At 27.4% G+C, this 16,555-nt stretch overlaps 1 protein-coding gene across 1 annotated transcript; it reads right to left on the bottom strand.

Annotated features, from left to right (window-relative positions):
* Positions 1-397: 397 nt before the first annotated feature.
* LOC129973318 (cytochrome P450 2J1-like) lies at positions 398-14,997 on the bottom strand. The gene is made up of 7 exons (XM_056087496.1): positions 14,849-14,997; positions 11,749-12,133; positions 9,274-9,607; positions 7,236-7,435; positions 4,887-5,150; positions 2,995-3,168; positions 398-748 (listed from the first exon to the last, which is right to left on the bottom strand). Exons 2-7 carry the CDS (start codon positions 12,107-12,109, stop codon positions 579-581), a joined length of 1,503 nt encoding a protein of 500 aa, XP_055943471.1. The 5' UTR covers positions 12,110-12,133; positions 14,849-14,997; the 3' UTR covers positions 398-578.
* Positions 14,998-16,555: the final 1,558 nt, after the last annotated feature.

Genomic DNA, 16,555 nt, shown 5'->3' with positions numbered 1-16,555 from the left:
CTGTAAATCATTGATTCGTATTATCATATCACATTCATAGATAAAAAATATATTAAATTTTACTGAATATTATGTTATCCAAATAATATTACCCGAAATAAAAAAGAGTAATTAGGTTTAAATTTTAATAGAATTTGATATATTAATAGAGTTTCTTCATTTTTTCATTAAATAATTCTATCCTTTCACCATGAAAGGTGCAAATGATTCCAAAGTATTAAAATAGTGTTGAAATGGTTACATTTATAAATAAAAAAAATATATTTATTAGTATTTAAAATCTGACAGTTATTTTATTTATGATTTTAGTGTAAAGTTTAAATTTGTTCTTTCATAGTTGGGTTGATTTTAGGCAATAATTTCATCAAAATTTTTCAAGATTAATAATAGCCAGCGATAAGCAGATGAAAAAATGTTTATTACAAAGAAATAAATGAATGAATGATTATAACAAAGAACAGATGAATTTGTTTTGATTACAAAGAAATGATGAATCGATGCTTATTACAAAGAACAGATGACTCAATGTTCATCAGAAAGAACAGATGACTCAATGTTGATCAGAAAGAACAGATGACTCAATGTTTATCTCTCGGTGTGGCACAAACCTGTAAGTTACTGTTGTAAAATGATTCAATGGAAATCTTTTCTCCCTCAGGCAGTGACAGACGAAAATTTTGTATAATGGTTGCCAAAAGTAAGAAAGCTTGCATCATTATAAAACTTTCTCCAATACAGGCTCTTTTTCCTGAAATAGCAAAGGCAAAATTAAAATTATATTAATTGTATATGTTAAATTGCAGTTGTACTTATATTAAAATTAATTTTATTGTGAATGACTTTTATTTGATACATCACAATTAATTTCAATAGAGCGACAAAAACCCTGATTTCAAATAACAGAATGAAAACATAATTGTCTGACTTATGAATAAACTATGTATTATTGAATGCAGATTAACAAAAACAATATATGTGTTGTGGAATGTTTTTACCAATTTCATTTCTTCACGTTGCAGTGTTTTTCATTAAAAATATATTTTCATATTCCTCGACGTTTCTGAGTGTTTTATCAACTTGCAACATTTCTGAGGGTTTCAATAAAACTTGCATGGAATTACCATTCTTATGTTAATACTTATTTTTACTGTTAAAGCTGATATACGAATGATAAAGCTGATATCTGCCCAGTTAAGCGACTTTCCAGAACATTATTATTAGTACTGCCCACTAGCACTTATTGTATTCGGGAACCTAAGTGATGATTCTTGTCATTTTTTTCTTATAAAGTTCTAATTTACCAGGTTCAATTTTTATACAAATTGCACCACATTTTGGCCTTCCCATGTTATGACCAAGTGATGGAATATTTATCAATTCACACTCTCTTATTCCGATACATGTGGAAGCGAATGCATACTTTTATAAATGTTGATATACACTATTTCTATTTTTAATACCGTCACATTACACTTCATTTAAAATAGCCCACATCAATTTGCACTAGTATGGAATGAACTATTTCGTCATTTAAACTGTTATACTGTTAAAATAAATGTTGTAACTGAGATTAAATTATCCATAAAACAAAAGATTTGACAGAAGAAATCTTCTACACCATGTAACTGATGAATTCTCAGAAATCTAACGAATGGCAAAGAATACATATGAGATTCATAACTGTCAATGTGCTATAATAGAAAATGAACTTCATAAAATATTGTCATCAAAATTATGGAAATAATACGAGCATTAAAACCATTAACAGATTTTGAATACTATTCTTCCCTGTGTAACATGGATGGACTAATTGTAAATGCTCTGGGTAATACTACCCTTAGCTTAGTTATAAATGCTTTTAACATCTTACTTGGAACTCGGGCCGTCTTTCGAGGTCGCGGTGGCCTGGTGGTAAGGTCTCGGCTTGTGAGCCGTAGGGTTTCAGGTTCGAGACGCGATTCCACCGAAAAACCGTCGTGTAAGGGGGTCTGTTCCACGTTAAATCCGTCATGCCAAACGTCCTCACGCTGGTGCGGCATGGAGAGGGGGGTGCCAACTCAGGTGTCGTCCTCGTCATCTGATCGCGGTTCAAAATGACGAGGTCCGTCCCAAAATAGCACTAGTGTTGCTTTACAACGGGGCGTTAATATAACTAAACTAAACCAAACAAACTAAGCGGGCCGTCTTTCATTGCAAATGGATTAGGACTCATGCCCCAACACGAAATATATACATATATATATATATTGTAGCCCGTTTTCTTATCACAAGATTTCTACAATAAACTACAGAACACGTAAATATAATTTTATACATCTTAAATAAGACATTATATTTTCGAATTCTTTACATGAATAGTCCAATTGGCTGCATTTTTTCATGCTTGCATGAGTATATTACTATTTCTATCCTATTTACTATAAATGCCATTTATTTTTTTAAATTATTATACTATTTCCTAGTTTATTTGCATTTTATCATAACCTATTTACTATGAATTATTTTTAAGCCTATTTCTCTCATCTATAAAAATACAATCATCTTTCTTTTTTTTTTTCAATTTATACCCTTATTAGCAATATATATTGTACGATTATCTCCTCAATATTATAAATATCATACAATATTTTGAAGATATCCTAACGGTATTGCTGTGGAGTTTTGTGCTCATAAAAATGCTTTCTTTATGTCGAGATTTTCTCTCATAATTTAACAGTAACGCAATTAAAATTCATTTGTAATTGCTGATCGAAATATCCGGGCACCTGATCATACTTAATTGGAATACTCTCAAACTATTTATTTTTATTTTTTTGTCTACTTCATTTATTTAATTAAACATTATTTTCTCTAATAAAGGTTTATTCCTCATTTTGTAAAATGTATGCAAAAGATGATCTTGTTTTCTTATCAGAACGAAATTCTTTCATGACAGCTTGCAATAATACTTTAAAATGTAATACAGACAGAAGAACTTTTTATATTTACACTCACCTACTCCAAACATGATTGGTGCCTCAGGTTTTCGATTACCGTTCACTGGTATGTATCGAGATGGATTGAACTTTTCGGGTTCTTCGTAGACATCAGGATCAAAGTGGCATGAATAGAAGTTTTGGAGCAATATGGCACCTTTAGGAATTCTGTATCCTCCTAAAGTTGTTTCTTCTGAAAAGGTATTTTTTAAATATCAGAAAAAAGAAATTATTTAACATATTAAGAAAATTGAGAAAAGAGGGGGATTAAAAACATTTTTTCATTAAAGTCATAATAATGAATGATGCTTTTTATTTATGGATAAAAAATTATTCTAAGGTCTCTGAAAAAAGAAATAATATCTTCATAATCTGAGAACCATATCTTCATTATGTACAGAAAAACATAAATAATAGGAAGTAGTACATATTTTTAATGTATTTATTGATTTTTTTTCTTTCATATACAATGGAAAGTAAATGAGATCTGTAAATCAGATTTCCAAATGTTACAAAAATTACAAAGTACTATGATTCACGAAAAGTCTAAAATTTTCCTTACATAGGTTGCTAAGCAATTTATATTATATATTTAATCTATCGCAAATTTAACGGTGTCTTTCTTCAGTTGGGAATGACTAAGGTATATGAATTATTATAATGTTTATCACAATTCTATAAGGTTTGTAAACAAAATCATTAAGACGATGCTTAAGGTAAAGTAAATATGTTTTTGAATTGCGTATTTACTTTTGGTTTATTCTCAAGATCTTGACAAATTTTTTAAAATGCCTCCCCACCCTCAATTAAAATATTTTTTTTAAGTGTAATCATAAATATGGTGTAAAGGAATAAAAATTTTCATTGGAATAATAATTAGTTCAAACCCTACAAGGAAAAGTTGAAATATAAATAAAATATTCCACACATTACCTAGATAATTAAAATGAAATAAAAATTCCGAGGATGTAAAGTAAGTCTTATACAAATGTATGTAAAGTAAGTCTATTACAAACAAAAAATTTAAGAAAATTACTTCTAGAATTTTGAATAAGATAGATTTTGTAATATTTTGAATAACTATAATTCATTAAGAGCAAGGATGACTTTGATAAAATTCAAATTTAAAACATCACAGTTAACTTTAAAACATTAAACACTAAAAATATTTTAAGGTATATATCATTAAGACCAATTCGAGTTGTGCATTTAATATTGATGAAATGATAATTTCAAACTCTTCAGTTGTAACTTTTAAAAGTATTATTCAACAGAAGAAGTAGATTAAATATCTTTAACTCTTTAAAAATATTAATTGATGTAAATAACAATTAACTCTAAAAAACCGAATTAATTTGAGTTTTTCACAAATTCTAAATTTTTTTTTAAAAATATTCTTTTTTATACAATAATAACATTCCTTAATTTATAAAATTATTATAATAGTGGTTGTTTATTTTCTAAGGACTTTATAGGTGATATTTTTTTTCTTATAAATAACACATTTCTTTCAAAGAACAAATTTGACTATTGGATACATTTTACGAATATAATATATTGCAATTTTGAATAATTTTAATAGACTACTTTTTTTTCTACATTGGCTGTTTTTATAGAAACTATAGGACTAATTTTTTTTATATATATATCTATTTAATTGACCTTTATAACTATATTTTAAATGCACCATTATGAATATATTTTATAATTAAAATAAATCCCATCATTTTATAATTGGCTAAATTTTATCTTTAAGATTTTAATCAACTCAAAGGACATGTGTTTGTTTCCATGATAATCAATAATGAAAAGTCAATAAAAAGGATAAATAAATAAATAAAAATGAATTGTTATTTATTCCTATCTTTTACATATAAGCTAAATTTGAACAGACTTAAAATTTAAGCTTACGTCTGCATTCTTGCGTATCGAGAAAACTGAAAAAATCTGCTGTTCTAATAGATTCCTGCATATAAGCATTGAAGTAAGTCAATTTGCTCTTGTCTTCAATGGTCGGTTGCCTGTCCAGCCCGATCACGTCCACAATTTCATTGTATAACTTATCTTGTTCTTCAGGGAAAAGTAACATGCCGGTCATAAGCAAGGTAGTGAACGACGCAGCAAACAGAGCGCCATCCCCCATGAATTGCACTATGGAACCTACTAACACTTTATCTGTTAAAAGAAAAAAAAAGAATAAAGTTTCAAAATAAATAATATTAAACAATTGATAATCGAGATTATATAAGCTTTTCGATACGGTTATTATTGTTTCAGAAAATGTTATTTAACAATTTCAAATAAAATAAAGTTTAAACGCGTTGACGGAAGAAAAACTTTCATATAAATTTTCTTTTACGATTATTATCGCAGATAAGAGTGATATTCTTTGGTTTTGGAAGTCTGTTATATAATTGAATTCACAGTTAACATATGAGTGACAATTACCTGTTTTGTGTTTTAAACTTTTGTTAAGAACTGATTTTTGATGAAATAAAATATTCCAGGGAATCATAATTACGAAATGTATTCCTTATGCTTCTTTAAATATTATCTTAAGCATTAAAGTTTTAAAATATATAAAACTTTTAAATAGATTGATATTTTAGGCTTTCCATGACGTTGTCAACATCCGAATTCGTATCGTTGTTGATGGTCGCTTCCTTATGAAAAATGTTTACATGGTATAACTATGACGAAAAATTAAAGTTAAGATATACCAGTAAAAAAAATGAATTTCGAAAATCAGATTTATTTATCGTCACGAGATTCAAAAAACGATTGTCACGAGATTCAAAAAATAAATAAATAAATAACTCAGTTACTGAATTACTGAGTTAATTAACTCAGTATTCCAAAAATTATTGCAGAATTATTTAATGACTTATAATAGTTCCAAACTGAATATGGGGATTTGTCTGAGAATCCAGGGCTATGCATTTCTTAACCAGAAATTCGTCGCCACCTTAATGATGATATACAATGGCATTTTCTTTATTGTAACCGGTTCCTGGTGTTTTCGAGATAAATATATGATATGAATTAAATTTTAGAAAAATCTTATATTTGTATTTCTTCCTATTTTAGTGTCCAAGTATCCAATCTTTTTCACTATGTGAATTGTCTTTTAAAGTGAGTTGTGAGCGGGACACATCTGATAGATTTGCAGAGATATAAGTCATATTTTTCCTACAGTCTGTATATGATTTATCTTGAAACTATAGTAACCATGGGCTCAAAATCTTTAGGGGAAAATTGGCTGCTATATTGTTTGTTTATTTTGACAGTTGCAGCCAAATATTGGGTGTCTTTTGATAGCGCAGCTCAGGAACGACATGCTGTGGGATATCTTTTTGCATTTCTTTATTCCCACCGCTGCAACATATTAAATATCACACTTTTTACAATTTTTAGTTCCTATTGATATTTCCTACATATCCCCACTAAATGAGAATCTTTATGATTTTTGGTGCAAGGGCATCAAGTTAAAGTTAAAATCGCTCCTAATGATACTTCCAAATGCCTTCTGCAATATTGCAACCAATCTAAAATTCTGCGACGTAAAAATATCACCATTTATGCACTTTGAGTTATAGTTCATATCTTTTAGCTAATTCTTACACGCTATTACGCAGTTACGTTAAATCATAACAATGATTTCTTTTATGCATTCTATCAACATTTCTGTCCCTTTTTTAGTTGTTTTCTACATAATTTAATAACTTAATTGCACTAGAAAAAGAAGAAAATTTTCCTTGAAAATATCTTTAAATGTATTTCAATAGAAATTTCTGTTCGACAGCGGGGTTTTTTTTCCAAATATCAAATTTCCGAGTGTTCAAATTCGAGTAATCAAATACGAGTTGCAAGTATATGAAATTATGAGTTCAAATATCCATAATTTACGAGTATGGTTGTATAATACAGAAAATTTATAAAAATGTATAAATCTGAAATATTTTCGCTGAGTAGAAAAACATTAAAAGGCTCCAATAAAAATTTTTAGAATATCAAATACGTCAATTACAAAAAAAAAAAAAAAAAAAAAAAATCGATAAATTTTGTTTACTCGACATTTGATTTCATTAGAGAATTCATGTTTTTGAATTAAGTGAAATGGGAATGAAGAAGAATTTTATGTAAAATAACACCTTAAAAAACAATATATAGTATAATTCATGTAATTCGTAATATCCTTAATTAGGCTTGCAAAGGGTGTTAAATATAAACTAATTAAACAGTGTTACGTAATTATCTTACCAGTAAAGTATTCTGCGGTAGGATCTCCCCTGCTTATTCGTTTATCTCTTTCTTTGAAATATTCGTCAATGATATCCCGGGTGTGTTCTCCATCGTAAGTTTTTTTGTGTTCATCGACGATATCTTGGACAATTTTTTGCATTTTCCCGTGACATTCGACGGATTTCAGAAAATTGGGCATAAATGGAAAGATGAAGTATCTGAAATGAATGAGAAGAATTAAGCAACTAAAAATTAGGAGGTCACACTGAATTATAAAATTAACAATAAATATTTATTCAAAAATAAATATAATACTAATGATTTTTCAGAAAAAATTATCAAAAGAGCTGGGAAAAATTACGTTGAAATTTATTAAGATTAATATAATATAATTAAATATTATATTAATATAATTTGTTATTATTAATTAATAATCATAATTATATTAATATAATATTTATAATTAAATATAATATGTTAATGCTGAACCAAAGAAATTGATAGATACATTTTAAAATTAGAAACAATAATAATAAAAAATTGTGTTGAGTGTAAAGATTTATTGTTCAAAAGTTTAATTATTTCTTTGTGAAAGTAAATTTGTTTACAGCCATATTATTTACCTTTCACATTATAATCAAATTCAATACTTTACTTTTAGTGTAATGATATACTTCTCATTTTTCTCTTTTATTGACAAATTAAATTTTTACATAGAGTTACGTGTAAAAATTTCCGATTTTACGACTTTACGCATTTTATAAACAAAGCTTCTATAACAATGTTGTGATAGAAATTGCTACAGAACTCTATTGTTTCACTTGTTTTGAATATACCATATTGGCTTGTAATTGCTTTACTTTTTAATGTAAAATTTTTCAGAAACTTAATGCTGTGCATTGTAATGTTAAATAATTACATTGTTCTATCCTTTTTTTAAAATTCAGATAAAGAAATGGTTTAACACTGGTCACCCCTAAATAATATAAAGGCAGCAGTGACCTAATGACAAAGTTCCAGAATTAGAGGACTGTTTCCAATCAAAGATTCGCATGTAGATAGTTAAATTCTGGCAGAGACATATTTCCTTTATCTACTGCGACATTTAAATGTGGTGAGGCGGTTTCCTTCTTAGGCATTAACATCATATGATCAGAATCATATTTATGAGGCTTATATTTCAAATAACTTATGTGATAGGCTAGTGTATATTACGTTTCTTATAAATGCTAGATGAAACTTATAAAAGATTTTTTGCTTTAATGTATTATTTTATTTCTTATTATACACTTAAAATTGATTTTTCTAATCAAACAAAAAATATTAAAAGGTTATGTTTTGAGTTTGGATTTTTACAAAATTCATAGATTTAAATTCTTCTGGAAATGATTGCAATGGAAATAAATAATGATAGTACAGACGCATTCTTCTATAATTTTCTATTATAATGAAATAACAATTTTTTTACCGAAGTTGTAAAATTTAATGTATTTCAGCAATTTATAGAAATATTCATAAATAAAATAAAAATATTGGAAATTAATTTTCAGATTGGTTATCGATTTCAAATATATTATTTATCCATCCAAAAACGATATTTGAAAATGTTTCAGCTGAAAACATAAAATACATTTTATCATAATCGAATAATAAAATTTATCAGGACAAATCTGTTTAAGATATATAAATTCTACTTTTAACAATTTTTTCATGAACTTAATAAATTATTTTTATTGATTTTTTTTAAACATATACATATGTAATTAACATTTAGTAAGAACATTATTACGTTTTCATACTCAAAATAGCAGATGTAGATAAGCGGCATATCAGATAATGCTACATACAAATTGTCTCAAAAATATACATTAGGCAATTTCTAGTAATTTCTATTCTTTTAGTTAATGATGCAGATAGTATATTTAGTTAATGATGCATGATATTATAGATAGTAGATAATTAATGATGCATATCTACTATCTATAATATCCTTTAATTACAAGGAAAAGGGTTGAAAATTACAGATGCATTTTATTTTCAAAATTAAATTGCTTACTTCGCAAACGACCCGCATAGAAGTACATTTCTTGGTGTCATGCACTTTACTTCTATAGAATACAATTCATTGAATCTCCTGATTTGCTCCTGAGTGGCTCCTGTCTCACCAAATAATGTCAATCGTACAACTGTGCAGCACTCATGCAACAGGAAGTCGATCAAATTCACGGGTTCCCCTTTCCTGGCTTTTAGTTCATTGACTGTAGACTTGATAGAATCGTACAGAGGACCGGCTAAGGTAGTTTTGACAAAATTCGAGCCACGTTCCCTTAAGGCTACCAAGAAGAATTTTCGGGCAGCTTTCCATGGTTCTCCATTCATAACGATTACACCTGTTATAGTAGAAAAATATAAATCTTTAATTTCTCCTTAAACTGTATTCACTAATTTTTGACAATTACTTTCATTTCAGTAATTTCATTCGGATCAATAAAGTTTCAATAAATGCTATACTTTCTTAAAAATAAACATACATGGCATACTTTTAATTCTTTGTTGGTTATACTGACGGGGGAATAAAAACTGCAGAAAATTTTTTTGGGTACTTCATGTGCGTGTTTTTCTAAAAGTTACATTTTATACATCCTTATAATCTATACAAAAATATATAACGCTCGTACTCTCATTCATAAATATATATCTTATGCCTTTAATAGGTTATTATTAATAAAAGCGTTAAAAGTGATTAATGGATTCATAAAAATCCATTAATCATTAATAGCAACAGATTATCACATTTAATCAATATTTAAATTAAAAATTGTGCACTTTTGCATGCCTTTACAGGTAGTGATGTGGCGTTAATTTCTTGTTTTCAAGAAATAAAATAATTCTCTATTGACCATAAAAGGGCAATACAGAATTCATTATTAGTTATTCCTTACGGTGACTGAAGAAATAAATATTTTACAACAAAAAACTTCCAATCGGGACAAAGAATTGTTTAAAAGATGACATTCAGAGAAATAATATTCTCCAAAATTTCCTCTGAATATTTCTTTATTTCCTCGTGTTAATTCTCTCAATCGTTTTGTTTTTCATTTATTTAATTTTAAATCTAGTTATTACCAATTACATTTGGGTATAAATTTTTGAACTCCTCTAAAGAACTGCAGACATACATTTATTCAAATCGACCACGGGTCAGTGGGTCAACACTATCCAGAACACAAAAAGCTATAAAAATCTTCAATATAAACATTCGATAGAAAATAAGTCACAAGGGAGCTATTTAATGTTAATTTATTTTCCACTTGAAAAACGATACATTAAAATTCTTCATAGAAGGTTCACTGGAGTGTAATAGAATACATCTAAACAAACACAAGTAATCGCCATTAAAACTCAAGTTCTGTAGTGGGTAACAAAGTGTATTATTTATATAATATTCTTTGTAACTTTGTATAATATTATTATTTAGTATTTGTCCTTTCCTAAAATGATGAAATAATATTAAAAAAGGAAATTGAAAGGTAACTTATTAATTAAAGGAAAGCATTAAACTAACATATTATACATAAATACAGTCATCATTCCTCACTATAACAGATGAATTGCCATTATAGAAAGAATTTTTCCAGGAATTAAGGAATGGCCTTTTTAGAAAACATCCAGACATGATTGATCGAGTGACCACGCTGGACATTTGAGAAACTCCTTTGCAGTGCTTCACTGCATTGTATGATACGGTCATACAATGTATAGTAAATTGTGTTTATCTAAGTGTTCTCTTTAAATCCTACTTGTAGAAGAATTTTGAAACAACCTAAGGAAGTAGATCAATCTTAAAAGCTTCTAGAAAGCCTATTAAAGGTATCAAAATTCAACAAGCAAAAGTAGGGGACCTCAGCAGTAGGACTTATCTAAAGCAACTGGTTTTATATCAAACAAAAATACAACATTTACATGCTACAAAAATATCATATATCATACGTTTAAGTTAATTAAAGGCTTATTTTTACTAAAATATATTTCAAGCTGATTCATTTTTGAGGAAATATTTCCATTCAAATTTTGTGTGCATTTGAATTGAATTTGAGAAGAGTACTGAATATTTCGTTTTTCTGAATGATATAAATTTAGGAAATCAGGTAAATGATGTATTTTATATTTTCTTAAGAAAAGCATGTAATTGAATATAATAAGAGTGTTTTGAATTTATATTTTTACTATATGTATTTGTTACTTTAACATTTCGTTAATGAACTAGAAATATATTAATGAATAGTAATAAATATTAAACTTTTCCGTTTCAAATTGCTCCTATTAAATATGAATTTACTAATGTTTAGAATGATTTAAATAATTATACTTTTTAAGTAATCGTTTGTAAAAAGAAATTAAGGTTTACCATATTTTTTGACATATTTTGATGATACAATTTGTGTATTTGTATCTGTATTTTTCTGCATTTCATTTCCTTTAAAAAGTCATAAAATGGTTAAAATTAAAAATTTTGAATAGAACTTCTTACCATCTTTAAAGAAACGGTTCACAACGTTATAGCCTGATACTCTGTTGCCGAAGAACTCTGATTTATTTAAACATGCTTCGCGAACGGCTTTGAAGCTTCCTAAATTGATATACAGCCTTCCAGTACATGTAAAGCTGAAGATGTCTCCATACTTTTTCTTGAAGCCCTCTAACTTCGAAGTACAGTTAGAATCAGTTATGAAAGGCCAGTATCCGAAATAGGGCAAACCTACAGGACCTGGTGGAAGGCCTTTATTTTTAAAGATGAAGTATACTATTATTATAAGAAAGAATGCTAATGCTGTGGCAAGTGAAGCTGGGGCCACTGTGGCAACAATGCTGGATAAGAAGCTTGCTTGCATATTGACTGAAAGCAATATGCAAATCTGAAAGGAGAGAAAAGATTTTTAGACAACATCCTCTAAATTATAAGTTAGGAAACTACCTTAAAAGTTTTTAGATAGTGACTGAAAAAAGAGTTCTGTTAACTATGATTTAAAAAAGCATATTTAAAGTAAATTTTAAAATAACTACTCGAAAATAAATTAAATTCGAATAATGATTAAATTCTTGAATAATTTTTAGAGGTGTACGTATTGGAAATATTTTTGTCATCATTGGGTTCATGTGATTTGTGGTTGTTAAAAAGAAGAAGAAAAAAAAAAGAAATAGGAGTTACTTCTTCCGAAAAATAGGAGTTACATTCAAAGAAAATGGGCAGATACTCATAATCGTTTAAACAGAAGAGTGATTATCAAGATAAAAGAGCATTTGAGAAAATACAAATAAAAAAATGAACTGATATATACAATGCTTCACAGAATGATTATCTTCAAGATTAAATGATATCTAAGAGAGATATATCATCATTTTTTGACAAAAAGTTTTACGATGACGTTTATATTATATGATAAGGCATTATTTGTAAACTTATATTATCATCGCTTGCATAACCAGTGTTATTGTAATGATAAAACGAATGCTACTTTTCAAGAACCATAATGTTACGAAGAGAATTGATAAGCATAACAATTTTTTTTTAAGGATTGAAGGATTTTAACTTATTGGAAATTGTATAATGCAGCCTAGATCGTAGATATGAAAGGATTAAAGAATAATAATTTCATGAAGGTATAATTTCTATATTATAGATGAAAACTGAATAAATCATCATTACATATTAAAGCGAAGGTCATATACATCAAACAATATCGCATATCAGAAAATTCGCTACGAAAATTTTGCCTTTATGGAAAATAAATATTAAGTAAATATATATGCAGGTCACTGGGGCATCAGGTAGCAGTCATACTGTATTATATTTATCATTAGCAATAATTGCCCTGAATTGTTATGAAATTTCATTTTTTATGTTCTCTCTATTTCAAATATGAATTACTAATTTCTTAGTGAATACTATATAAATATGGCGATAAAATTTCTTATTACCAAAAGTTTATTCCGTATTTGCAAGAATAAACTTTTGTTGCTAATTTTCATCGCCAGAAATTGAATCTGAATACTTATTAGCTAATGCACATTGAATTAACTCAAATGAAAATATCTGAACACCAGACCGCTCTTGTATAGGACAGATTATATAATAAGATACTTTATTATATACTTATATACCATGGGGTATTTTATGGTCTATATATATATATATATATATATATATATATATATGGTACTTGTGTATTATACTTATATGCTTGTATCTTCATATATTCAATATATAAGTATAGTACAATATATTAACTTTTTAATTCTGGATAAATATTTATACTTTTCAATAATAAAAAGATTCTCCTTCGCAGAGGCTTAACGAGAGAAAACTGCACTCGGAAAAGGGAGGGGGTATTACTTTGTACCTCTTTATAATATTTTTCTCCGAAAAGTGATTTAAATTGATTGATGTTTTGTCTCCATTGCTACTCTTAAGTTACCTATAATACCCCACTCGTATCCTATGCATGGGTCTAATTTAGGCCATTACATATCTTCAGATTTTTATTTTATTTCAATCCATTTATTTTATTAACAAAATGGGAACATCAACATCTATAACCAAATAAAATAATCAATGCTTTATTTGCCAATACCAATACTTACTATAACCAATACTTTAAGAATAAAATTTTATAGCAATAAGTAAATAGAATATCATAAAAAGAGCGGCAGGTAACAAACAATAGTTGATATATTTCCGACCATTCATAAAATTTAGAAACAAACACTGAAAGATAATCTCAGTTTGTCAGGTAGAGTGCCCTACTGAAATATAAAACTTGAAAACGCATTTATCTATGTATCGGAAAAGTTTGTTAGATAAGGTGAATATCCTCGGTGAAAATGCCTGAAAACCTATATTGTTTTATCTGGAATATATTGCTTTGTCTGTTTTATCTGAATGCACAAAGAATATCGTTATTAGCGCTTTCACCTTATCGATACCGAAACCAAAATGTTATGATTAAACTATTAACAATAATTTAAAATATTTTATACAATAAAGTATATTAATAGCAAATTAAATAGATATTGTTTTATCTATGAAAAGTATATCTAAAATTTATATTATAAAATTTTTATAAATTTTATTATTATGTCTTGATTATATTTTAAAGAAAATAATGCTAAAAATAAAATTATTAAATTATTATTTTGTAAAACAATGGATATGTTTATGGATTGTTTTACAATGGAACAATGGATATGTTTTACTGGATTGGCCCAGTGGTTGCTTGGATATCCCTAAATTATTTAAAATGTGCAAACAATTATATAATTCTGAGTTATGACTTAAAAAATTGACTGAGTAATGTCTAACATTTTTTCCAAAATAATTCTGTGAAATTAGTAAATATTTATAGTTGAATGAATGAAGTCAATTTTCGAAAATACGTCATAATTGCCACTTTTTTTTAAAAAAAAGAAAAATATATTTTTATTTTTTGCTAAAAAAAGGCATTATAGTCTTATGCACAATATTATTAAATTATTAGTTTAAAATAAATTTTTTGATTAATTAATTTTAAAATGTGAAATTTTTAATCTAATGTAAAATTCCAAAATAGTAAATAAATAAATTTCATACTTACAATCTATCCAAAAAATGTGTTGTGTTGGTGAGAAGCACTGCTGGAATTGAACCAAAAGTGAAAACTGCTTTGACCGGGTATAACTGTGCCTCCTTTAGTACGTTCTCAGGTTCTCTATCAGTAGAACGATAATATGCGCACAAGGATTTATCTGTTTTAAGGACTTGATAAATTCTTATGCGTGAGATAAAATTTGTCATACGATATCTAAAATACGTATCTGGTTAATGCTGAAATCATAATTTTTATCATGGTTTTACTGGATTGGCCCAGTGGTTGCTTGGATATCCCTAAATTGTGCCTATAAATCTAATCTGGATTTTCATTTCATAATGTATTCATCTGAACTCTTATCATTAACTTTATATAAATATCATAAATATCAGCCAAGGTTTTTTTATGCCATTAATGCAAGATTTTAGCTGAAATCATAGAAAACTTTAATTTCTTTGAGAAGTTTTTAGATAGATCGTTTTTGATATAATGATGCGATTTAATCATCAAGAATTGGACATGAAATGACCATTTAATTTTTATTTAAAAGCATGTGTCATTTTATAACTCATGCAATTAAGATCATATTATTGATTCTCACAGAATTTTAATTTAGAGTAAAATATTAAAAGCAGTAAAAATATTAAATAATTCAAAGTAAAGTTTAAATAAAGTATAAGGAAGAATAAGGATGAGTTGATAAAGGGGAAAATAAAGGATGAGTTATTTTATGATAATATTACTCTAACTTCATCGTTCTGTGGATATTTATAATGTTCCATATCCCTGGACACTTAACATTTGCACAATGTAGCCACTAATGTCATTTCAGTTTTGTCGTCAGATGATATCGAAGCATTCCTCTGACTTGTTGAAACTTTTGAGATCTTCAACTTAAGATTTCGTTGACTAGAAGGAAATATTAAGGGATTAATGTTGATTTGAATGGATTAATGTTTGGAAGGATTAATGTTTAATTTAAGCGATACCTAAGACAAAACATTTTCACAGTCGCTGTTAATGCATATTTTTGTAACACAATGAAAGAAATCAAAGATCTTTAAATATTTCCTATTTGGGCAAGGCAACAAGGTAAGTTGACTGCCAAGCATCTGGCTCCGAGTGCTATTTACTCTTTTTTTATCTGACGTTTATTTGCATTTTCAAAAAAATTATTTTGTATGACTTTCTTGATCAAATTGATTAACAAAATATTTTACATATCACATTATAAGGGCCACAGATCTATACATATACAAATTTTAACAATATGTAGGCCTTTGGAATCCATTTAAGTTCTGAAGAAAACTCAAAAGAGATGATAAAAATAGTTAAAGCAACTAGGGTAAAAGATTCAGGACGCAAAGAAAAAAATTGTTATTAAGAACCTGCAATTTGTTTAAAAAATAACACTAAGAAATCCAACATTTATGGCATTAAGTGAAACTTCTAAAGAATGTGCAATGCAGCTTCTCTATGTTATGAAATCTATTTCACTCCTCCATTAGAAATCTAGGTGAATGTTGAAAACGTTACACTTGGCAATATGAGAGAAGCTCAAATTTATAAGGAGGAATATTTGTATTTAAATTTTGATAGTAAAAAAATACCAACTTTGAATTACATTAACTTACTATAAGCTAAAGTTTAAAAATTATAATCCTACAATATATACTATTCATATACAAGTACTTATTTCATTAATGCATAGAT

Source organism: Argiope bruennichi, chromosome 1 (genome assembly GCF_947563725.1).
Source record: "Argiope bruennichi chromosome 1, qqArgBrue1.1, whole genome shotgun sequence".
In the NCBI taxonomy this organism is placed as follows: Eukaryota; Metazoa; Arthropoda; class Arachnida; order Araneae; family Araneidae; genus Argiope; species Argiope bruennichi.
This window is presented reverse-complemented; position numbering and strand designations above follow the sequence as displayed.

Coding starts and splice junctions, on each gene's coding strand:
- LOC129973318 (XM_056087496.1), bottom strand. CDS start 12,109: ATGCAAGCAAGCTTCTTATCCAGCATTGTTGCCACAGTGGCCCCAGCT. Junction 7,436..9,273: donor CTATGCGGGTCGTTTGCGAA/GTAAGCAATTTA, acceptor CATTCATTTCAG/ATACTTCATCTTTCCATTTA. Junction 749..2,994: donor ACCAATCATGTTTGGAGTAG/GTGAGTGTAAAT, acceptor TTGCTATTTCAG/GAAAAAGAGCCTGTATTGGA.